The following is a 25,372-nucleotide window of genomic DNA, read 5'->3' as shown; positions in this document are numbered from 1 at the left end:
AATGCAGTTTTGATCCAAATTCCAATGACATTCTTTAATGAGATGGAGACACAAATCACCAAATTCATATGGAATGGAAAGAGGCCCCACATAAGTAAAGCATCACTGAAAAAGAACAAAGTGGGAGGCCTCACTCTACCTGATTTCAGAACCTATTATACCGCCACAGCAGTCAAAACACCCAACTACTGGTACAACAACTGATACATAGACCAATGGAACAGAACTGCGAATCCAGACATAAATCCATCCACATATGAGCAGTTGATATTTGACAAAGACCTCAAATCAGTAAAATGGGGAAAAGACAGTCTGTTTAACAAACAGTGCTGGCATAACTAGATATCCATCTAAAAAAAAAATGAAACAAGACCCATACCTCACACCATGCACAAAAACGAACTCAAAATGATCAAAGACTTAAATGTAAAATCTAAAACGACAAAGATCATGGAAGAAAAAATAGGGACAATGTTAGGAGCCCTAATACATGGCATAAAGAGTATACAAAATATTACTAAAAATGCAGAAGAAAAACTAGATAACTGGGAGCTCCTAAAAATCAAATACCTATGCTCATCCAAAGACTTCACCAAAAGAGTAAAAAGATTACCTACAGACTGGGAAAAAGGTTTTAGCTATGACATTTCCAGTCAGCGTCTGACCTCTAAAATCTACATGACACTGCAAAAACTCAACTACAAAAAGACAACCCAATTAAAAAATGGGCAAAAGATATGAACAGGCACTTCACTAAAGATGACATTCAGGTAGCTAACAGATACACAAGGAAATGCTCACAATCACTAGCCATTAGAGAAATGCAAATCAAAACTACAATGAGATTCCATCTCACTCCAAGGCTGGCATTAATCCAAAAAACACAAAATAATAAATTTTGGAGAGGTTGTAGAGAGACTGGAGGACTTATACACTGCTGGTGGGAATGTAAAATGTACAACCACTTTGGAAATCAATTTGGCGCTTCCATAAAAAACTAGAAATAGAACTACCATATGATCCAGCAATCCCACTCCTTGGAATATATATCCTAGAGAAATAAGAGCCTTTACATGAACAGATAAATGCACACCCATGTTTACTGCAGCACTGTTTACAATAGCAAAAAGATAGAAGCAACCAAGGTGCCCATCAACGGATGGATAGATAAATAAATTATGGTATATTCACACAATGGAATACTATGCATTGATAAAGAACAGTGAGGAATCTGTGAAACATTTCATAACATGGAGGAATCTGGAAGGCATTATGCTGAATGAAATTAGTCCGTTGCAAAAGGACAAATATTGTATAAGACCACTATTATAAGCACGTGAGAAATAGTTTAAACAGAGAAGAAAATATTCTTTGGTCATTACAAGAGGGGGGAGGGAGGTAAGGAGAAAGGGGAGTATTCACTAATTAGATAGCAGACAAGAACTACTTTAGGAGAAGGGAAAGATAGCACACAATACAGAAGAGGTCAGCACAACTGGACTAAACGAAAAGCAAAGAAGTTTCCTGAATACACTGAATGCTTCGAAGGCCAGCGGAGCAGGGGCGGGGGTTTGGGGACCATAGTTTCAGGGGACATCTAAGTCAATTGGCAAAATAAAACCTATTAAGAAAACATTCTGCATCCCACTTTGCAGAGTGGCGTCTGGGGTCTTAAAGGCTAGCAAGAGGCCTTCTAAGATGCATCAATTGGTCTCAACCCACCTGGAGCAAAAGAGAATGAAGAACACCAAGGGTAAAAGTTAATTACGAGCCCAAGAGAGAGAAAGGGCCACATAAACCAAAGACTACATCAGCCTGAGACCAGAAAAACTAGATGGTGCCCAGCTATAACCGATGACTGCCCTGACAGGGAACACAACAGAGAACCCCTGAGGGAAGGAGAGCAGTGGGATGCAGACCCCAAATTCTCATAAAAAGACCAGACTTAATGGTCTGACTGAGACTATAAGGACCCTGGTGGTCATGGTCCCCAGAGCTTCTCATAGCCCAAGACAGGAACCATTCCCAAAGTCAACTCTTCAGATAGGGATTGGAATGGACAATGGGATAGAAAAAGATGCTGGTGAAGAATGAGCTTCTTGGATCAAGCAGACACTTGAGACTATGTTGGCATCTCCTATCTGGAGGGGAGATGAGAGGGCAGAGGGGGTCAGAAGCTGGCGGAATGGACACGAAAAGCGAGAGTGGAGGGAAGGAGCGGGTTGTCTCATTAAGGGGAGAGCAATTTGGAGTATATAGCAAGGTGTATATAAATTTTTGTATGAGAGACTGACTTGATTTGTAAACTTTCGCTTAAAGCAGAATAAAAATTAAAAAAAAAGAAGACATTCAGGTAGCTGACAGATACATGAGGAAATGCTCACAATCATCAGCCATTAGAGAAATGCAAATCAAAACTAAAATGAGATGCCGTCTCACCCCAACAAGGCTACCATTAATCCAAAAAACACAAAATAGTAAATGTTGGAGAGGTTGTGGAGAGACTGGAACACTTACACACTGCTGGTGGGAATGTAAAATGGTACAACCACTTTGGAAATCGATTTTGCACTTCCGTAAAAAGCTAGAAATAGAAGTAGCATAGGATCCAGCAATCCCGCTCCTTGGAATACATCCTAGAGAAGTAAGATCTGCCACATGAATAGATACATGCACACCCATGTTCATTGCAGCACTGTTCATAATAAAAAACAAACCAAACCCTATGCTGTCATAGTAGCAAAAAGAAATAACACAGGTGCCCATCGATGGATGAATGGGTAAACAAATTATGGTATATTCACATAATAGAATACTACTCAAGGATACAGAACAACGATGAATCCAAGAAACATTGCATAACATGGAGGAATCCAGAAGGCATTATGCTAAGTGAAATTAGTCAGTCAAAAAAGGACAAATATTGTATAAGACCACTATTATAAGAACTCAAGAAAAGGTTTAAACACAGAAGAAAACATTCTTTGATAGTTACGAGGGTGGGGAGGAAGCGAGGGAGAGAGGTATTCACTAACTAGACAATAGATAAGAATTATCTTTGGTGAAGGGAAGGACAACACACAATACAGGGGAAGTCAGCACAACTGGACTAAACCAAAATCTATGATGTTTCCTAAATACAACCAAGCACTTCATGGGACAGAGTAGCAGGGGCAGGGGTCTGGGGACCATGGTTTCAGGGGACATCTGGGTCAATTGGCATAACAAAGTTTATTTAGAAAATGTTGTGCATCCCACTTCGGTGAGTGGAGTCTGGGGTCTTAAAAGCTAGTGAGTGGCCATCTAAGGGGCATCAACTAGTCCTAACCCACGTGGAGCAAAGGAGAATGAAGAACACCAAAGACATAAGGAAAATATGAGCTCAAGAGACTGAACCCAGAGGGCAACATAAACGAGAGACTCCATCAGCCTGAGACCAGAAGAACTAGACGGTGCCTGGCTACTACCAAGACCACCCCGACAGGGAACACAATAGAGTCCCTGACAGAGCAGGAGAAGAGTGGGGTGCAGAACTCAAATTCTAGTAAGACGACCAGACTTAATGTTCTGAGACTGGAGGGACCCCAAAAGACACGGCCCCTGGACTCTCTGTTAGCCCAAAACTAAAACCATTCAGAAGCCAACTCTTCATACAAAGATTAGACTGGACTATAAGGCATAAAATGATACTAGCGAAGAGTGTGCTTCTTAGCTGAAGTAGATCCCAGAAAAAGCTGAAGTAGATACAAGAGCCTAAATGGGCAATTCCTGTCTGGAGATGAGAAGGCAGAAAGGGACAGAAGCTGGTTGAATGGACACGGGAAATATGGAGTAGAAAGGAGGAGTGTGCTATCACAATATAGGGATAGCAACTAGGGTCACATATCAATGTGTGTATAAATTTTTGTGAGAAGCTAACTTGAACTGTAAACTTTCACCTAAAGCACAATAAAAAAAAAAAAAGTTGGCTTGTCCATGGGGGCATGCCACTAGGGAAGATACAGTTAAAATTAGCTGAACTCAACAACACATCAGCCATGACTGCAAGGCATCATGAGGACAGACAACACAGGCGGTGAGATTTAAGTTAAAACTGCCTGCAATTATTACAGACAAGCCCACTGTTTCTATGTATGAAAAGAGACAAAATGGAAACATGCAAACCTACCACTTCTCATTATGCTGACCCCGCAGTTTCCCTTCTCAAATTTCACTCCTTCATATTTGTACCCTGTTGAGGGGGAATAAAACCAAAGAATTTACCTTTCATCACTGGAACAACCTACTTACTTTATAAGTTACCTATAGTTTAAATCAGACACAGTGTATAACACCTTAGGTTCCCTGCGAAAGTAATGAAATTAGTCATGCTTTTTCATAGTTAACTTCTTAATTCTTCATAAAAACCTGTGGCGACAATTGGGAAAGGTGGGCTTCATCAAGTGAGAATGGGTCTTATCGTAGCATGATATTCATACACAGTCCTCCAGTCGAATTCAGAGGAGAATCATCGCACTCAGAGAATGCTATAATTCTCATGAATTCAAAACGGAACCCCACTGTGAGCCACAGCAGAGAGCCTCCTCACTTCATCCCTTTTTATGAGCTTTGATTCTTCCTCAAAAGCAGAGGAGAGGCTGTAGTTACCAAGACATGCTCAAACCTTGGTCTCATCTTGAATTTGTGTCAATTATAATGCAACAAGCTCAGCCCTCAATTTTCAGAAAGTCAACCCATTGAATAGAACAATTTTCCATTATTTACTAAAGGACCAAATCAGGACTTCAAAACTGATATAGGGATCTTTGGCTGCTTTCTTTTAAATAGTAAAACAAAGTACTTTTTCAATTCTTATTGCTTTTCTTTGTTGTGTTTTATTTGTTTGAGGTCTCATCTTTTAACTGGAATTTCAATGCCAAATCATCTGTTAACACCAGCAGCTTCCCCACAGAGGAAAATAAGCTGCCAGAAATTCTTAACTCTGATCCCAGTGGACCATCATAAGAGGAAATACCTGCATGCTGAAGAATATTAATTAACCTTTAACTTGAACTGACAAGCAAGCCATTACCAAAAAGTCACCCGCTTCTTATCTAAATGTTTCCATGTTTATTAAGATATTAAAAAGAACAGCTCCATCTAGACTCCTCATTTTGCATGTTGATTTTAATCAGTCTGCTTTCCTTCCATTTTCCCCCAAGTCCATCTCAGAATTCTTATGAGGAAAATATGAGAGTAAGGGCCCTGGGTACCTGTTGGAGTGGTTACCATGCATTCTTTATACGGCAGCTGATTCAATCCCTCTTCCACAACAAGTCTGATCTAGAGAATCAAAGAAAGAATAAGTTGAGAACCTCTTGTTAGTTGTTAGCCTCATGAGTTGAACACTAGGCAGAGTCAGTAGCATGCTAGGCAAGACTGTAGCTTTTGGAGATAGGAAGTGGCTCCCCATCCACTTATTAGATGCAGGGATTCTCCAAACGCCAGGCTGCTTGCTGCTAGGTATCACCCTCTTTTAAGAACATAATAGCCACCAAAATATTGAAGTATGCCTTCTGATTCTCATTTCATCCAGGCTATATTATGAGAAATGCAAAATTACAAGTGGCAAGTCATGACAGGCACCCTTGGAAGTAATATACTCCTGGTTACTCTGGAAATAGTGTTCATTGGGAACTGCTTGGCCTTGTTTAGTACCTTTGAAACTGCTAAGCTGGATTCCTTTGAATAAAGGACCACCACAATGTAAATAAAGCCTAAAACTTCCTATTTAAATTAGTGGATGGGCTGAACCAATTTAAGTAGGATCCAGTCAAATACGCTAGAACTTCTCAGTTAAAGAAAAGGCTCCCAACAATCTTGAGGTGTGGTACAGAGGAAAGAATCACTCAGAACTACTAAGAATAGCCTCCAAAAACCGCACACAGTATTTCCAAGAGCAACCAGAACCTACTACAATGCACATTTTCCCCAATCAATATTACATTATTGTTTGAGAATCAGGAACAGAAGGGAGAATTGCCAGGCCCCATGGTCTGTTATTGCAACGCTCTGCTGCAATTAAAAAGGGTCAGCGCTAAATGGTTCAGCACTCTTGTCAGCGTGCAGCAACAGAGGGCCCAAGAACCTCATGAATACTGTGTGTGTGCACACACACATGCACACCCACCCCAAGCCACCATCTTCTGTGGAGATATAGGTCTCTTATTAGCAAATTACAAGGGTAGAAGAGGATTCTTTAAAGAGCTTAGCTCTCCTCCCCCTAGAAACACTCCTCTAAGAGTCTTTACCTCCCACCTTACCCCCTGCAACCCTGGGACAGAAATAACAATGTATCCAAGCCTTATAGGGAAAGAGTAAACCAGAAACAGAGTGACTAAAATGTAGAGAACCCAAGGATCTGAGGGCCAGGGAAGCCAACCCTGGCAAATTCAGCACAAAATTAATGTCAGTTATAATGAGATTCTTGTAGATGAGATAGCATGCTAGAAATTCTCAACACTGGAAACCTAAACAGCTCCAGTCCCTATTCCCACGACAAAGGGCCATCCACTCCCTTCCCCCACGCAAAATATCAGAACCTCTGAGCTAACTGCAGAGAACACAGAGGTCCAAATTACTGTTCTTTCAGCTAAATTATGCCCTAGGTCCTTATTATCTCATTTAACAAAGATATAATATCTGCCCTTTCAGGGAAGCATTTACAAGAACCATGTACTTAACTCATGCTTTCTGTAAAAAAAGGCCACAAGGAAAGCAAAAGAAAGAAACGATACATTTTTTTACCAGTGGCCACCAAGATCCCTCCTCCCCAGAATGTATTAAGTCACAAGTTCCTTCCTCTCTGAATCTGATCCTTTGGTTTCATGAAAGCATAAAAGAATGACCTAACTATTAGTCCAAGAAAGTCAACTACATTTATCTTGGTATAATCCAAGGTTTATTACTGACCCTGGAGGCTCAAATAATTTTTTTAAATAAATTGGTCTTTGAACCAAGAATATTTAATGCCAAAAGTAGGAGTTATCTACACTCATTTGGAATAAATTCCCCAAGTAGAAGCTAAATTAAAAGTTTTTCTCACATTCCCTTTAATAACCTATCTTCTACTCTCTGATTATACCTGAGACGTTAATAAGCTACATTTCTTTCTTTCCCAAACTAAATACTGGCAACAGTATTTCGATTGTATGCCCAACAAAAGTCAGAACCATGTCTGTATTCTTTACTGCTGTATCCCCTTCCCCTGAACAGAGCCTAGCAAAGTGCCTGACACATGTGAGTTTGGTATGTATTTCATGAATGAACACCAATAACCACAGCAGAAAATGTGCCAACCTCATTCCAAGCACTGAGCATGATGATTAGATATAAACAAAAGAAGGAAACACAGTGCTTACCCTGAAGAAAAACCAATTTGGCTTGAGATCTTCTCAGATTATACTAGACAGAATTGGGCTTGGTCAATTCTAATAAGAAGTCCATTAGGAAAGTACAGACAGTCCAACTTAGTATTTCACATGTGAGGATAGTACAGAAAAAACTAGGCAATTTAAAAATCCCTTCATGTAAACTGGTAGTACAGTGGTTAAGGACTCAGCTGCTACCCAAAAGGTTGGCAGTTTGAATCCACCAGCCGCTACTTGGAAACCCTATGGGGAAGTTCTACTCTGTCCTATAGGGTTTCTATGAGTCAGAATTGACTTGCCAGCAAAGTGTTTGGGTTTTTTTGTTTGTTTTTTTTTCATGCAAACCTCAAGAAAATATTAGTCTTTATGCAGTAGCTGGATACCACAAAGGTTAACTGCTAGTCTCTTTGCATCTTTGCTTTTCTTTTAATGCATACTTCGCTTCATTACCCTAAGATGAGGCACTTAAAGGTTGCCAAGGACCAGATTACAAAGAGCCACTTGAGAAGTAGTGGTACCTGAGGACTACAGGGAATGAATTTGTGGGCAATGGTTTGGGATGAAAGGGTATTGACAAAGAGGTTTAGTCACCATCTCAGAAGCCTAACAAGATAATAGTTATTTAGTATAATTTCTCTCACTCCCAGAATGCTCTAGAACAAAAAAGCCCCCTGGCCTTTTGTACCAGGTACAATGAAATAAAAATGGAAAGCCTCCACCTACCAAACGATCCGCAGAAAACATGAAGTCCCCTCTACTGGCTGTCCTAAAAAAAAGCAGCACAAGTTTTAGTCTAAATAGAGCTTTAAGGTAAAATATTACTTAAGACATATAGTAATACTTATATTAAGACCTATTACATACTAAAAGCTTGAAAGCCTATGTATACAGACTTACTTAGGCAAGATATTTTTCAATAGGATATAAGAATCTAAATGGATTGATTAGATGAATATTATTGGAAAATGCTTATTTGATATCAACACTAAGGGACAGGAATTGAAAAGATCAGCGGTCCCCCACATATTATTCAACTAAGAGATGAAAAGAAGCTCCCCCTGGAAAATGGCGGTAAGCCCATAGCTCAAGTTAAGAGGGCACTTCACAGTAAGAAAACCAGGTTCTCCCATCCTTTCCCTCAGTTCACCTTGATCTAAAACCCATATGACCAAGGTAAGTAACCCATCAACTTGATTTCTAATACTTTTTAGAATAAGAATGGGTACCAACAAACACATAGATCTTCTACTTTTGCCATTATTTCAAGAATGAGTAACCTACTTTCCAAGATGTCTTTCTCAAACTACTGATAATTATTTCCTTTTGCCTGTTTTTCAATCAAGTATTTCGTTCCTTAGATATTTCTGCCATTTTCTCATGTATTTCCTTCTAGTCTCTACTTTCAGATCCTGGGGTACCCAAGTAATAATAATTTGGGGTTGTGGGTACCTACTCACAAGGAGCCCTGGTGGCACAGTGGTTAAGTGCTGGCTGCTAACCGAAACGTTGGCAGTTTGAACCCACCAGCCTCTCCTCAGGAGAAAGATGTGGCAGTCTGCTTCTGTAAAGATTTACAGCCTTGGAAACCTTATGGGGCAATTCTCCTCTGTCCTACAGGGTCACTATAAGTTGGAATGGACTCGATGGTAATGGGTTTTGGCTTTTTTCCACAACTCACAAGCTGTTAACCAGCCAAGAAGGGAATGTTAAAAGGATGATTTTTTTTTTCTGTAGGTAAAAATCTAGTATTGTTCCTCTTTCTGCTCTGCAAAAGCTAAATTGATCTGACAGGACTGATATACAGTTGATGTACTTAAAAATCATCATCTGCCTATCCACTGCATTCCTAAAATATTCCCCAATACAGCATCGAAATGGCATATTCAAGCACATATTCTCTCTCTTATTTTTCAAGCTGCATTCACTTTCTCTCACAGGGAAAAGCAATCAAATATCTCTGACACAAATGGCATTAGGTTTCTTATGAGTAACCACAGTTTTATCATATTACATATATTAACTCTCTAAAATATAGATGATAATTGAGCGATAGTAAGAATATGGGTTTGTATTCTTTATGTATAAATATTCTGTAAACTATACACACACGGAAAGAGAGAGAGCCCATTTAAAATAGGCTCTATTTCATCTGTGGCTTTCAAATGAGACTATACTATAACACCAGCACCTTTCATTCCTATAATTAATCTTCACGACATGCTTGTCAAGGAAGTAAAAGGCAGTGAACTACCAAAAAATACTGAAGCCCATTGTTCTGTTTGCTAGACCTATAAACTTGTCTAGAGGCAGCCAAAATACCATTTTTCAATAGAGTGGAAAAGTCTGGATTATTCTTGAAGAAATATCCAATAATATATCTTGGGAACACATCTGATTTTTTTTTTTGTACTTCTGAACAATTACACGTCAATTTATTACACAGAAAAGTTAGTTTCAGGTAAAGTGATCGGAGCCACCCAAGTCTATCATTTTACTTTTGAATCAGACATTTTAACATCTTTCACACCCTCCCAAAGAATGTCAGCCTCAGCTGATAACCTTTGCTTAATAAACACCTTCTCTGCATTCAAATGACACACACATTACGAGAACCTATATGAACTGTCATCTCTTGACAGCTATTTGACCTCCGATTAAAAACATTCACTGTTTCAAGGCATCACAGTACAAACAGTAATTACTAATCTATCTCCTGCTGTTTTAGACAGACTTCAGATCCATACTGTTTACTTTAAATCAATTAAACAATTAAAGCACAGCTAGAGTACAATAAGTTGATTGCATTTTTTAAAAATCCACAGTGGCCTTCAATATTCACATTTAAATTCTTAGCATTCTTAATACTAGAGTTTCATAAAGCAGACATTTACTTGTCTCACCAATCAAGCTGCACATTTTAAGCCTGACACTGGGCTAAATTATTTGTTAATAAAGACGTTTTAATGTAAACCAGGCCCTAGGTCTTATTTGCTCCACACCTTTTACATCAAATCATAACTCCATTCACTTTTGTCTCAAAACCACTAAACAATCTTTTCTACTAGAAACAAAGCTTTGAAAGACATTTTAATCATCTTCTGATTGCCAGTTGCCATCAAATCAATGCCAATTCCTGGCGACACCATGTGGGTCAGAGTATAACTGTGCTTCACGGGGTTTTCAATGGCTGATTTCTAAGTAGATTTCTTCCAAGACATCTCTGGGTAGACTTCAACTGCCAACCTTTAGGTTAGGAGCTGACCATATTAACCGTTTGCATCACGCAGGGGCTCCCTATTTGATAACAGTCACAAGTAAAATCTAACAAATTATCACAAAGAAAAAAACACACAAACACCCCTGGAACATTCCAAAATATATCCCAATGATCAAATATTTAAAAGACAGTGATATCCAGGAACTCAAAGTTCAGAGCATGGAAATCAAATTAAATGTTAAGCTAAGTGTCTTTAAATTGTACAAACCCCAAACAGGTTTAACAAGGCGCACCTAACCGTAACTGAGAAACGTTTTTTTGACACCTGCCCATAAATGTGTCACAAGCACACTTAACAAGAAGATGAAAGCCAAAGACAAACATTTTGAAAAAAAATTATCTTCACACTGAGACAATAAAAGAATGAGAATTGTTGTTGTTTGGTGCTGTCAAATCAGTTCTGACTCATAGTGACCCTACATACAACAGAATGAAACACTGTCTGGTCTTCTGTCATCTTCGCAATCATTGTTGTGTTTGAGCCCATTGCTGTAGCCACTGTGACAATACATCTCATTGAGAGTCTTCCTCTTTTTCAATGACCTTCTACTTTGCCAAGTGTCTTAGTTATCTAATGTTGCCATAACAGAAATACCACAAGTGGATGGCTTTAACAAACAGAAATTTATTCTCTCACATTCTAGGAGGCTAGAAGTTCAAAATTGAGGCACCAGCTCCCAGGGAATGCTTTCTCTCTGTGTTGGTCCTGCGGGAAAGATCTTTGTCATCAATCTTCCCCTGGTCTAGGAGATTTTCAGCCCAGATACCCCAGGTCCAAAGGATGGGCTCTGCTCCCGGTGCTTCTTTCTTGGTGGTATAAGGCTCCTCTCTCTCTCTGCTCCCTTCTTTCTCCTTTTATCTCTTATAAGATAAAAGGTGATGCAGGACACATCTCAGGGAAGCTCCCCTTACATCAGATCAGGGCTGTGATCCAAGTAAGGGTGTTGCATCCCACCCTAATCCTCCTTAATATAATTTAATCTTGCCTCATTAACCACAGGCAGAGATTAGGATTTCCACACATTGAAAAATAACATCAGATCACAAAACAAAGGACAACCACACAATACTGGGAATCATGGCCTAGCCAAGTTGACACACATTTTCGGGGAATACAATTCAACTCATAACACCAAGCACGATGTCCTTCTCCAGGCACCGGTCCCTCCTGATAACATGTCCAAAGTACGTGAGATGAAGTCTCACCATTCTTGCTCCTAAGGAGCATTCTGGCTGTACTTCTTCCAAGACAGATTCGTTCATTCTTCTGGTAGCCCATGGTATAATCAATATTCTTCACCAACACCATAATTCAAAGGCATCAATTCTTCTTCGGTCTCCTTTATTCACTATCCAGCTTTCGGATGCGTATGAGACTATTGAAAATACCATGGCTTGGGTCAGGCACACCTTAGTCCTTAAAGTGACATCTTTGCTTTTCAACACTTTTAAGAGGTCTTTTGCAATACATCATTTAATTTCTTGGCTGCTGCTTCCATGGCTGTTGATTGTGGATCAAAGTAAAATGAAATCCTTGACAACCTCAATCTTTTCTCCATTTATCATGATGCTGTTTATTTGTCCAGGTGTGAAGATTTTTATTTTCTTTATGTTGAGGTGTAATCCACACTGAAGGCTGTAGACTTTGATTTTCATCAGTAAGTGCCTCAAGTCCTCTTGATTCGCAGCAAGCAAGGCTGTCTCATCTGCATATCACAGGTTGTTAACGAGTCATCCTCCAATCCTGACACCACGTTCTTCGTATAGTCCAGCATCCTGGATTATCTGCTCAGCATACAGATTGAATAAGTATGGTGAAAGGATACAACCCTGACACACACCTTTCCTGATTTTAAATCACAGGGTATCCCCTTTTTCTGTTTGAATGACTGCTTCTGGTCTATGTACATGTTCCGCATGAGCACAATTAAGTGTTACAGAAATTCCATTCTTTGCAATATTATTCATAATTTGTTATGATCCACACAGCTAAATGCCTTTGCATAGTCAATAAAACACAGGTAAACATCTTTCTGGTATTCTCTACTTTCAGCTAAGATCCATCTGACATCAGCAATGATATCCCTCGTTCCACGTCCTCTTCTAAATCTGACTTGAATTTCTCACAGTTCCCTGTTGATGTATTGCTGCCATCATTTTTGAATTACATTCAGCAAAATTTTATTTGCATATGATATTAATGATATTCTTTGATAATTTCCACATTCTATTGTATCGCCTTTTTTGGAATGTGCATAAATATGAATCTCTTCTTTCTAGACATAGATGAGTGGACACCTCCAGTGCTGCATCTGTTTGTTGAAACATCTTAATCGGTATATCGTCAGTTCCTGGAGCCTTGTTTTTTGCCAATGCCTTCTTAAAAAAAAAATTTTTTTTTTTCTGTGCAGCTTGGACTTCTTCTTTCAGTACCATTGGTTCTTGATCATATGCTACATCCTGAAATGGTTAAACGTCAACCAATTCTTTCTGGTACAGTGACTCTGTGGATTCCTTTCACCTTCTTTTGATGTTTCCTGCATCATTCAATGTTTTTTCTCACAGAATCCTTCAAAATTGCAACATGAGGCTTGACGTTTTTCTTTAGTTCTTTCAGCTTAAGAAATGCTCAGCGTTTCTTCCCTTTTGGTTTTCTACCTCCAAGTCTTCACACATTTTATTACAATAATTTACTCTGTCTTCTCGAGCCAACCTTTGAAATCTTCTGTTGAGATCTCTTACTTCATCATTTCTTCCATTCGCTTTAGCTGCTCTACGTTCAAGAGCAAGTTTCAGAGTCTCTTCTGACATCAGTTTTGGTCTTTTCTTTCTTTCTTGTCTTTTTAATGGCCTTTTGCTTTCTTCATGTATGATGTCCTTGATGTCATTCTACAACTTCTCTGGTCTTCGGTCATTAGTGTTCAATGCATCAGATCTATTCTTGAGATGGTCTCTAAATTCAGGTGGGAGATACTCAAGGTCGTACTTTGGCTCTTGTAGACTTGTTCTAATTTTCTTTAGTTTCAACTTTAACTTGCATACGAGTGACTGATGGTCTGTTCCGCAGTTGGTCCCTAGCCTGTTCTGACTTATGACATTGAGCTTTTCCAATGTCTCTTTCCACAGATATAGTTGATTTGATTCCTGTGTTTTCCATCTCACGTGTACGATTGCTGTTTATATTGTTGAAAAGGGGTATTTGCAACGAATAAGTCAAATAGTAGAACCTTAAGAGATAGATTCTATTAATACCACTTCAGTGATGAGAATAATGAGGCTTACAAAGGCTAAGTATCTCAAGGTTCTTCCCAGCCTGAATCTCTGATTCCAACTGTTGGAGTACAGCCTTTATTTACATTTTGTTCTAATAATGAAATGCTCACTAAAAGATAATCAATTTTTATATGCGTTTGAATGACATTTCTTTCCCTGTGAATCAGACTGGCATGTATATAAAATGCAAAGAATTAAACAATGAAATAAAGAGCTAGTAGGCAAATAAAACATCAGGAAAAAACGTTCCTTCTGAAGAGAGATCAGTTTTTATGAAAATATGGATTGGAAAGAGTATATACTAAGGTTACCACATACAAGAATTTTCAAATATTATTAAACCAAAACCTCTGAGCCATAATTTAAATCAATTAATTGATCAAAGTCTAATAGCACTGTATTAGGTGTCACTTCAAAAATTTAAATATATGATTCTTCTCTAGATTATAAACAAGGATTGTTTTTCAGTATTGTGGGCAAAGGAAGTTGGAGCTGTGCATCAGATTGCCAGGTTTAGCAATTAAAAATACAAGATACCCAGTTAAATTTGAATTTCAGGATTACATCTCATGTAATATTTAGGGTATACTCATACTAAAAAATTATTCATTGTTTATACAAATTCAAATTTAACTGGGTGTCTTAGTTACCTAGTGCTGCTGTAACAGAAACACCACAAGTGGGTGACTTTAAAGAACGGAAATTTATTTTGTCACATTTCTGGAGGCTAAGAAAATCCAAATAAGGGTTTCCGCATGTCAATTCCTTCTGTGAACCTCTCTCAAAGTTTCTGGTGTCTGTTGGGCAATCTTTGGCTTTTTTTAAACAATCCTCACATGTTGTGTATCTTTCTCTTGCATGTGTCTCTGTGTCTATTTTCATCTTTTTATAACTCAGAAGTGATTAGGTTTAGAATCCACCCTAAACTGGTAATGACCACATTAACATAAGAAAAGAAAACCCATATTTCCAAACAGGGTCACATCCACAGGCACAAGGGCCAGGAATTCAACACATATTTTGGGATGACACAATTAAATCCGTAACCTTGGGTACCCTGTATTTTGCCTGGCAACTTAAGAAGGGAGGATTAAATGGACTCAAACTCAGCTCTAATGTTTTTCATTTTTCTTTGTTTTCGTTTTTTAAGTGATAGGTTAAAGGGAAGTGGAACATAAAAGTTTTTCTGGCAGGTTTAAATCTAAGGAATGTTTCATTTATAATTGATTTTTAGTGAAAGCTCTGAAAACTTAAGCTTTACTTTCATAGGTTTGGCATGGTATTTAAATGATTTATAAATGATTGTCCTCCTCCCTTCATCCTCATATAAGGAAATCCCCAGTGAAGTACTTTGAGCAAAGCTAATCAGATGTAAAAAGTTAAAAAAAAAAAAAAAAAAAAAAACAATATCTTTAACTACCTGCCAGGTATAAGCCACAAAGGCCGCAAGTCTTAAAAAAAAAAAAAAAAAAAAGTTGCCGTCAAGTCGAGGCCAAGTCATGGCGACCTTATGTGTGTCAGAGTAGAACTGTACTCCATAAAGTTTTCAATGGCTGATTTTTCAGAAGTAGATTTCCAGGTCTTTCTTCCAACACACCTCTGGGTGGGCTCAAACTTCCAACCTTTTGGTTAGCAGCAAGCGTGTTAACCATTTGCACTACCCATGGACTCCGACAAATCTTTACCACCTTCTTAATAAGCTTATAGGTGTCCCTGGGTAGTGTAAACGGTTAAGCACTTGACTACTAGTGGAAAGGTTAGTGGTTCAAACCCATTCAGAGGTACCTGGGAAGACAGGCTTGGTGACCTGCTTCCGAAAGGTCACAGTTTTAAAAACCCTATGGAGCAGTTCTACTCTGCCCACGTGAGGTTACCATGAGTCAGAGTCAACTTGAAGGCGACCAACAATAAGCTTGCAAAATAGTGTCATTAATCATTTACTTGCACCTCAAAGCAGAGTTCAATGTAAACATTCAAAATCAAGTAGAAAATAAGAGAAACTATCAAAACATCTTCCTCCAGAACCCAGGCCAGGGTCACTCAGAAATTAATTAATATTTTATTATTTTGTTACATTAATACCCCTACGTGCTAGGCACTACGCCAGGCCAGACCCTCTTCCTCCCGCCCCCAAGTCCAGTCTACTTGGTGAGACAGCATTAGTATATGTCCAATAAATAGTATGACGGGAGGTTTCCTTAAAGAGGAAACTTCCTCCCTCCTGGCCTAAAAGTCAGTTAGAAAATTCACATGGAAAAGAAACACATACCAAAAACATTAAATGTTTTAAACAATTTGCAGATCAGTTTTTTCTGTTGTCAGCATTTTGGTTTTGTACAAGCTGAAAGGAGGGAAAGTTCTGGGATTCCTCCAGTCTTAGGGTGATGGCAGGCCAGACTCCCTAGGCTAGTTCTGTTTAGCATGTGGGATCTCTGGCTCTTCTTACACCCCAAATCCAAAGCTGGACAAATCAAGCAAGGGAGACTGGAAATTCTGCCAAAGGTAGGGGCTCAGCCTGAGCACAGCACAATCACCTGTGGTGTTTGTAAAGCTACAGATGGCCAGTTTCCACCCAAGACTACTCAAACCATTAACTTGAATTTCTAACAAGTTCCCAGGTCATTCTAATACTGGTGGTTAGGGACCAATTCTGAGAACCACTAGTAGAGCAGTGGTTCTCAAAATTTATTATACATAAGAATCACCTGGGGATCCTGTTAAACCGTAGATTCTGATTCAGTATATCTTGGGTGGCAACGTAAATCCTCAGCAGGGGTTCAAACTGGAACAAGCCAGTTTGAAAGCCCTGACTTAAACAACCTCTAACAATGAGGGTCTGAAACCTGTATTTTAAAAATAAAAAGGTCCACAGGTGATTCAATGCACAACCTTGGTTAAGACCATTACATTGCTCAGTCAGATGACTCAAATCACATTAGGCTACATTCAACAGAAACATGTTCACCCATCCTGAGATTAATTCTCTCCCCTCCAGGTGACTCAACAAGGCCGAAGTGCTATTTCACAGACTGAAGTACTTAAAGATTACTCAACTTTCATCCAACCTGCCTGCTGAGGCCATTCTGAAGCCCCTCCTAAAACAGGTATACAGGAAACATTCAACAGCTCACAAATCACCCTTACTGTAATGTTTCAGGAGACAATAGAAAACTAGGGGCAGAATAGGGGGGTGATCTTTTTTTTTTAGAATCATGGTTATTTTTTTTCTCTAAATTCTATTTTGTTATTTTCATTGACAAAATACACAGCAAAACATATACCCATTCAACAGTTTCTACATGTGTGTAGGGTAATGCTATTCAGCTATATGCATCCCCTCCTAATGGAATCAGCTTTGCTTTTCCCCAAAGCATGCTGGGGATGAATTCGGGATGGACTCAGGCTAAGGTACAATGCTGAGAGTGGCATGACTAGGCCAGAGTCCAAGGCCGAGGAATGCCTTGGCAACAGGAAGGAAAACACCTGGACCTGGACATGAAGTCCCCAGGAACACTGACTGCCCAAGGATGTGGGAGAAAAACAATGAGCCTTGGTCCCAGCCAGAATGGTATATAAGCTTGTGTCCCTTGCTAGGTGGTTGCGGAGCGCTAAACTGGTCCAGCCACAGCCCTGGACCATGGTCCTTCCTGTAAGTAAGCTTTCCAAATAAACCATATGTCATGATCACTGGTTCCGGAGTATTTCTTCAGTCTCTTGGAGATGCGGCTGACCTCGGGTTCAGGTGCCACTGAGTTATTACTCAACAATGTACAATTTAGTAACATCGATTACATTGTGCAACCATTCTCACCGTCCTTTTCTGAGTTGTTCCTCCCTCATTAACATAAACCCACTGCCCCCCTAAGGTTCCTATCTAATCTCCCATAAAGAGAGTTCTTAAAAGAGCATAATGCTCAAGGCAGACCTTTTCTACTAGTTAAGCTAAACAATTGTTTGGTTTTAAGAAGACTTCAGGGGATATTTTTGGTTCAAGGTTTAAAGATTATCTCAGGGCAACAGTTTCAGGGGTTCATCCACCCTCCATGGCTCCAGGAAGTCTGGAATCTGTGAGAATTTGAAATTCTGTCCTGCATTTTCCACCCTGTCTGTCCTGCATTTTCCACACTATAGATTCTTCTCTAGAATCTTTGATCAAAATGTTCAGTAATGGTAGCTGGGCACCATCCAGTTCTTCTGGTCTCACAGCAAAGGAGTGAGTGGTTCATGGAGGCAATTAACCACACACTCCCTATCTTCCTCCTATTCCTGACTCTCTTCTTCCTCTGTTGCTCCAGGTGAACAGAGATCAATTGTTGTGCCAGGGATGGCTGCATGCAGGCTTTTAAGACCCCAGGCATTACCAAACAATCTAGGAGATAGAGCAGAAGCGCTAAACATGTTAGGTCAATTTTATCTGGGATGTCCCATGAAATCATGACCCTAAACCTCCAAACCAAGGAATCAAATCCTATAAAGTGTTTGGTTGTACATAAACAGACTTAGCAGCTATTTTCTTTGCCCTTGTTGTAAATATATCACACAACTTTTGCCAACTCAATTTGTAATAGGTGTACAACTTACTGACAGCAATTAAAATAATCAGCTGTGCAACCCTTCACTTAACAAATGCGATTTTTCCGGGAGGGGGTGATGATCTGCATTTTCTTGAATATGAAGTGGTGAACTATGTTTAAAGAAAAAAATGCATTACATTCAGATTTTCCTAGGTTTAGTATATAAAGGAGGCAGAAAGGGAAGGATGTGGGGTTTAATCCATTGCAACAAATACAACTGGAAATAAAGGAGTCACTTTTTTTCCCAAATGCACCAGTGACCTCTATATGACTGAATAAATTATCTGATCATTTAGTTTTTAAAATTACTGCTTTCTCAAAAACACAACAGAGAACCCCTGAGGCAGCAGGAGAGCAGTGGGATGCAGACGCCATATTCTCGTAAAAAGACCAGACTTAATGATCTGACTGAGACTAGAAGGACCCCGGTGGTCGTGGTCCCCAGACCTTCTGCTGACCCAGGATAGGAACCATACCCAAAGCCAACTCTTCAGACAGGGATTGGAATGGACAATGGGTCAGAGAGGAATGCGGGTGAGGGGTGAGCTTCTTGGATCAGGTGGACACTTGAGACTATGTTGGCATCTCCTGCCTAGAGGGGAGATGAGAGGGTGGAGGGGGTTAGAAGCTGGCAAAATGGACACAAAAAGAGAGAGTGGAGGAAGGGAGCGGGCTGCCTCATTAAGGGGAGAGCAATTGGGAGTATGTAGCAAGGTATATATAAGTTTTTGTGTGAGACACTGACTTGATTTGTAAACTTTCACTTAAAGCACAATAAAAGTTTTTTAAAAATTACTGCATTCTCAGAGAGAGAAAACCTTCTCCTTGAAATTCAATAATACAACCAACATACTATGTTTCAATACTGCATGTTTCAAAAAATAAAAAAGATATTTTAAATTAGCCCAGATAATGTTCTCAATCTTGCCTTTTTTAAAATTAATAACTAAACACCAACAGGCAGTCTCCCTGGCTCAATCCCATTTCCCCATACCAAAGTCAATTCATAATGCAATCCCCTCACTAGAAAGATACTAAGGACCAGGAACAATAAAAGGAAAACAATGTGTTCCAATGGCCTTTATTATCAGACAGCTCATATATTGCACATATATGACGTCATGTCAAAATAGCAAAGAGCTTAAGTCTCGAGTAGGAGAGGGTACGAGAATTGATGGCACCTTCCATAACTAAAACAAAAAAAAACCCATACCAGAGTAGAACTGTGCTCCACAGGGTTTTCAAGGTTGTGTCCTTTTGGAAGCAGATCACCAGGCCTTTCTCCCAAAGCATCTCTGGGTGGGTTCAAACTGTCAACCTTTCAGTTAGTAGTTGAGCACTTAACCACAAACACTGCACACCAGCCCCCTAATGGGCCTGAAACTAGTGTTGTTTGTGTCAGAGGGTGCCAATGTTTGAAGATAAAGGAACAAAAGCCTCTTATCAGATTTGGTTAACAAAACCAAAACTAAAAACATTGTCTACAGTATAAATAAGTAACATCAAATCATTACAAAAAATTGTAGTGAATCTTTCTACATTATATCACAATAAGATAAAAATTATCTGGGATCTCTCAGTGTTGCTTTAAAAATAAGAACTTAAGGTCTACCTATAGTTAAATCCTTTTACTGTCTTCCAAAAGCTCAAGAAGCCAGCACTTATAATGCAATTAGAACCACATATAAACTCAAACATGAAGGCTTGCTAATATTAATGCCTTAAATGTACACAGCTCTTCACCATTCATAACAAACATTCACAGACAGTATTCTATTTTAGCCTCCTAGGAGCTCCATGAGATATTACCAATATTCTCATTTTACACATGAATTTGAAGCCCAGAGATGCTAAATATCTTGCCTAAGATCACACAGTGCGTAGTCCCTCCTCTGGATACTGCTGTCTCTCTCCAAACTTAGGAAAAAAAGGATTCTACTTAAACCCAGGCATACTATGCAACCTATGCTTTTCTGAGTAATACAGTGTAATCAGGTATTGTTCATTTATGAATGCTGAATGCCATGCCCTCTCGACATTCTACAGCAATGGTTCTTAACCTTTACACTGTCATGGAGACCCCCTTGTGAAATCTAATGAAAGCTAAGGAATCCTCACCCCATAAAAATGCACATAGATAAATCTTCATAGAATTATTCATAATAGCCAAAGGATAGAAACTACCCAAATATCCATCAGCTGATGAATGGATAAACAAATTTGGTATACCTATAAAATAGAATATCATTCAGCCATAAAAAGGAATAAAATACTGACAGATGTTACAACATGGATAAACCTTGAAAACATTATACTAAATGAAAGAAGCCACAAAAGACCACATATCGTATGATTCCATTTATATGAAATGTCCAGAATAGGCAAATCAAAGAGACAAAAATTAGGGTTGCCTAGGGCTTTGGGGAGGCTGGGGGAAAACGGGGAATGACTGCTAATGGGTATGGGGTTTCCTGCTGAGGTTATGAAAATATTCTAAGATTTATTCCAGCGATGGTTACACAGCTGTGAATATACCTAAAACCACTGAATTGTAGACTTCAAATAAGTGAAATTATATGGTATGTGAATTATATCTCAATAAAAATGCCATTAAAAACCAACCATTAAAAAATGCACATACAGGTGATGGTTGTACAACATTGTGAATGTAATTAATGTCACTGAGTTGTACACTTAAAAATGGTTAAAATGGCATATTTTGTTATATATATTTTACCGCAATAAATCTTTTTAAATACACACACAAATAACATTTCCCAGATAATTTCTGAGGGTTCACTGAAGCCCTGAAGGCCATCTACAGGTACCATAGGGTTCAAAACCCAAGGTTAGGAACCGCTGCTCTATAGAAACAAAAATCAGCATCCTATTTTCTTTATTTTGCAGATAAGTTTTATTTCAGCTGCTCCCACCACAATTACCAAGTCTATGCCTATTTTTTAAGTAAGTGATACTATGTTTTCAGTAAAGGTTTACACAGTTTAGTTTCCCATTCAACAATTTCTATACAAATTGTTCAGTGACATTGGTTACATTTTTCACAACGTGTAAACATTCTCCTATTTTTTAAAGGTCACTACTTCTCTGTTAGATCACAGGACCCCTGTAGTTTTCAATATTGATTCATTAAAAACATTAATAACTATATGGGATCAAACTGACAACAGCAACTCAAAAGATTAGGTAGGAAATACAGTGGGCAGTAAGTTAACTGGGGGAAGAACAATTCAGAAAAAGAGGGTGCGAATGACATTGTAATCAATGCCACTGAATTGTAATTGTAGAAATTGTTGAATTGGTATACGTTCTGTGTATATTCTCAACAACAATAAAAATAAAATAAATTACAGAAAATGTTAAACAGTATAGTTTCATAAATACATTTTTAAGAGCTAAGATGAATCTTAGTAATTGAGGATCAATTATTCATGAGGCATGGTTAAAATTCAAACATGTAAAAAGTGCAGTTTCTGCCCTCAGGAGCTTAAAATCTAATAGTGGAGATAAGATGGGTACACAAATAGCAATTTACAAAATAGAAGGTGAATCTTGCCTTTGAAAGGCCAGGAAAGATCAGCAGGGAAGAATGATTAAAGGAAAACTTCTTGGCAGAGATGAACTTTTAATTACTGAGTTTGACCCTGAAAAATAGGTAGGATCTGAACATGCAGCAAAGGAGTAGAAGGAAATTCCAGATGAGAGCAGAAGCATGACGTTTCAGAATGGTTTCTAGGAACCAGGAGTAGGGACTGTCATATCAAGGTAAGGGTCCTGGACTTATTTATAGATTTTGAGGAGCCAAAGAAGGCTGCTGAGCAGGACAGTTACCTAACCAAAGCCATATATTAGGAAGACTGTGCAGTAATTTGTGAATGTATGTGGAAGAGAAAAAGACTGGAGGCAGGGAAACAAATTAGGAGCATATTACAATACTCCAAAGTAAAAATAACTAGAGTCTGATTTATGAAGTGGTATCCTGACATTCAGTAGCCACTTTTAAAAGATCAAGGCATGCTCTCCACTGAAAAATAGTTGTTTTGACATACTGTCACCCATTGCCATCGAGTTCATTTCAACTCATAGCAACCCTACAAGACAGCGTATGACATGCTATAGCTATTCATTTAAAGTGTTGCCAATAACTACAACTACCACAGCCTTCATCACGCTAAGTCCAGCACAACTAAACGGTGCCCAGCTACTACTACCAATGACTGCTCTGACAGGGATCACAATAGAGGACCCCAGACAGAGCTGGAGAAAAATATACAACAAAATTCTAACTCACAAAAAAAGATCAGACTTACTGGCCTGACAGAGACTGGAGAAACCCCAAGAGTATGGCCCCCAGACACCCTTTTAGCTCAGTAATGAAGTCACCCTGAGGTTCACCCTTCAGCCAAAGATTAGACAGGCCCATAAAACAAAATGAGGCTCAAGTGGCACACCAGCCCAGGGGCAAGGACTAGAAGGCAGGAGGGGACAGGAAAGCTGGTAATAGGAAACCCAACATTGAAAAGGGAGAGTGTTGACATGTCGTGGGTTTGTTAACCAATGTCATAAAACAATATGTGTTTTAACTGTTTAACGAGAAGCTAGTTTGTTCTAACGTACAGTAAAAATAAAACGTGTTGCCAATAAGGAAATCAGGGGCAGTTAATCATAAAAAAAATATTTTCCTTGAGATAACCTACCTACAACGTGGGTTTAGAAACCTCCTCAAAATAGAACATGCTGTTTTGGCCACACTGGTTGTGAGATTAGGAGGGACCAAAGGCTCCTTTAGGCATCTTTTGCTCCTCTAATTATACAGTAAACGTTTGATGTTCTATATAAGTTTACAGTAAAACAATCTTGACAAGATTATGTTCATGTGACCCAGTAAACCTAAACTCCAAGACTAAAAGACTTTAGACAAAATGACATATTTGCAGTAGCAGACATTAAAGGGCCAGAGTATCTGCTGACTACAATAGTATGTCTGACGTGGCTTTAAGCCCACTTGTGAGCCTGAGGTGATTGGAGGCGTAGCGCAACCTTGGGTAGTAACCATCTCTGGGTTGTGCTCAGGCACTGGGTAGATTGTGTAGGCTGTTTACCTGCCTATAATGGCTGGACAGGAGTTCCTGGGTGGCGTAAATGGTTAATCGCTGAAAGGTTGGTGGTTGGAAGCCACCCAGCGGCGCCTAGGAAGTCGGGTCTGGCGATCTGCTTCGAAAGGTCACAGCCTTGAAAACCATATGGCGCAGTTCTACTCTGCACACATGGGGTCCCATGAGTCAGAATCCACTGAAGATCAACTAACAACAAAGACCGCGGATTCGTCATCATTCAGAAGTGAAAAAGGGAGCCCGGCTTCTTAAGAGGCTTCCTTAAACACAGAGACTAGGGAAAGAGGCTTAGAGGCCCCCACTCCCACCCAAAGAAAATGCTCAACACCCTGCCCCAATCTCCCCAGACTGTTTGTCAAGACCTAAGCCAAGGCCAAAAACTACTACCCCTTGACAGCTGGCTGCTAACAAAAGATCGGCAGTTCAAATCCACCAGCTGCTCCTTGGAAACCGTATGTGGCAGTTCTACTCTGCCCTACAGGGTCGCTATGAGTCCGAATCCACTCGACAGCAACGGGTTTAGCCCTTTTACTTTCAATCCCCGCCCACGCCCTGAGAGTCTCTCCACCTCCCTTTCCCCTTCCCCTCTCTTGCTCACTTGTCCCGGATGATAGTCTGCAGCTCCCGGATCTGATCATTCATAGGCAGTAACTTAAGCTGCGCCCCCATCTGCCGAGACACTTCGCAGTCCCCTAGGAGGGTGTTGCCGGCTACTGCGTCATAGTTGCCACTGCCACCGTTGCTCTCTGAGTTGAGGCTGGCGCCGCCACAGGCCTGGTGGTCCCGCTCAGCTGGAACAGTCGAAGGGGTGTGCCCTGTGAAAAGAGCCAGCTTGGCCATGGAGGCGCTGTTTCCCCCAGCATGGTCCGGGATTGAGTCGTCAAGTCGCGGTGGCTCGGGGCTTGGTGTAGAGGCAGAATTCACTTGCTGGTTGTGACAGGGCATGGAGTCCGGAAAACGTATCTCCGTAGCCATACACCGGCCCCCGGGCTACCCCTGCTACTTTCTATCCCTGAGGATAAAGGAGAGCGGAGAGAAGGGGCCGATGTTACACGTGTCCCCTCTTCCACCTCTGGTCGCTACCGCCTACTTAGAATCTAACCGTGGCAGCCCTCTCACCCCAAGCTGAAGTCTGTTCTCTTCCGCCGGCATTGTTCCAAGCCGCTCGCACCCCCACGTATTGCCTGCTTGAGCACCCTATTGGCTTCTCTCTCCGCCACTCTGCGGAGCTCTGCTTGTTAACCCTTTGAGTCACTCTTGCTATCTGGGTTCCTATATCTACCCAGGCAGATCGGGCGAGGCCAAGGGTACCTGGTTGCGGGGTTTTCCGTGGGCCCCTAGGGTGCAGAACTTTAGGTGATTGAAAGAGCCGGGAAAAATGGTTACACGCATAAAGCCCATGTTTTTAGACTTTGTGTCTTGGCAAACAGCATCTTCAGTTAGCTTGTCTGTGTAACCGAAAGCCATTGCTGCTGAGTCGTTTCCTACTCAGAGTGACCTTGTAGGTCAGAGTAGAACTGCCCCGTAGAGTTTCCAGGGAGCGGCTGGTGGATTGGAACTGCCGGCCGGCCTTTTGATTAGCTGCTAAACTCCTAACCACTGTGCCAGAATACCTAGCAGGCTGCTGAAGAGCTGCAGCTTTCCAAGTATGCTTGAGCACCAGAGTTTTTCTTCATCTTTATTAGTTGAGCCCTACAGCGTACATGT

The 25,372-nt window shown here is 40.0% G+C and overlaps 1 protein-coding gene across 4 annotated transcripts in view; it reads right to left on the bottom strand.

The window, feature by feature from the left end:
* UPRT (uracil phosphoribosyltransferase homolog) overlaps window positions 1–24,835 on the bottom strand; it is a 56,890-nt gene extending 32,055 nt beyond the window's left edge. Inside the window, exons 1-4 of one of the 4 annotated variants that reach the window (XR_010319812.1) lie at window positions 24,264–24,835; window positions 8,133–8,175; window positions 5,253–5,322; window positions 4,169–4,231 (exon numbers count right to left, since the gene is read on the bottom strand). Coding sequence is in view for 3 of the 4 variants with exons in the window: in XM_010592708.3 (XP_010591010.1) it covers window positions 4,169–4,231; window positions 5,253–5,322; window positions 8,133–8,175; window positions 24,264–24,640 (553 nt within the window). In the remaining variant the exon portion in view is untranslated. The remainder of the gene's footprint in view (window positions 1–4,168; window positions 4,232–5,252; window positions 5,323–8,132; window positions 8,176–24,263) is intronic. The other 3 variants (XM_010592708.3, XM_064278568.1, XM_003412714.4) reach the window with 3 other exon arrangements.
* Window positions 24,836–25,372: the final 537 nt, after the last annotated feature.

This window comes from Loxodonta africana, chromosome X, assembly GCF_030014295.1.
Source record: "Loxodonta africana isolate mLoxAfr1 chromosome X, mLoxAfr1.hap2, whole genome shotgun sequence".
Lineage (NCBI taxonomy): Eukaryota > Metazoa > Chordata > Mammalia > Proboscidea > Elephantidae > Loxodonta > Loxodonta africana.
Note: the sequence above shows the minus strand (reverse complement) of the source record. Positions and strands in the feature narration are given on the sequence as shown.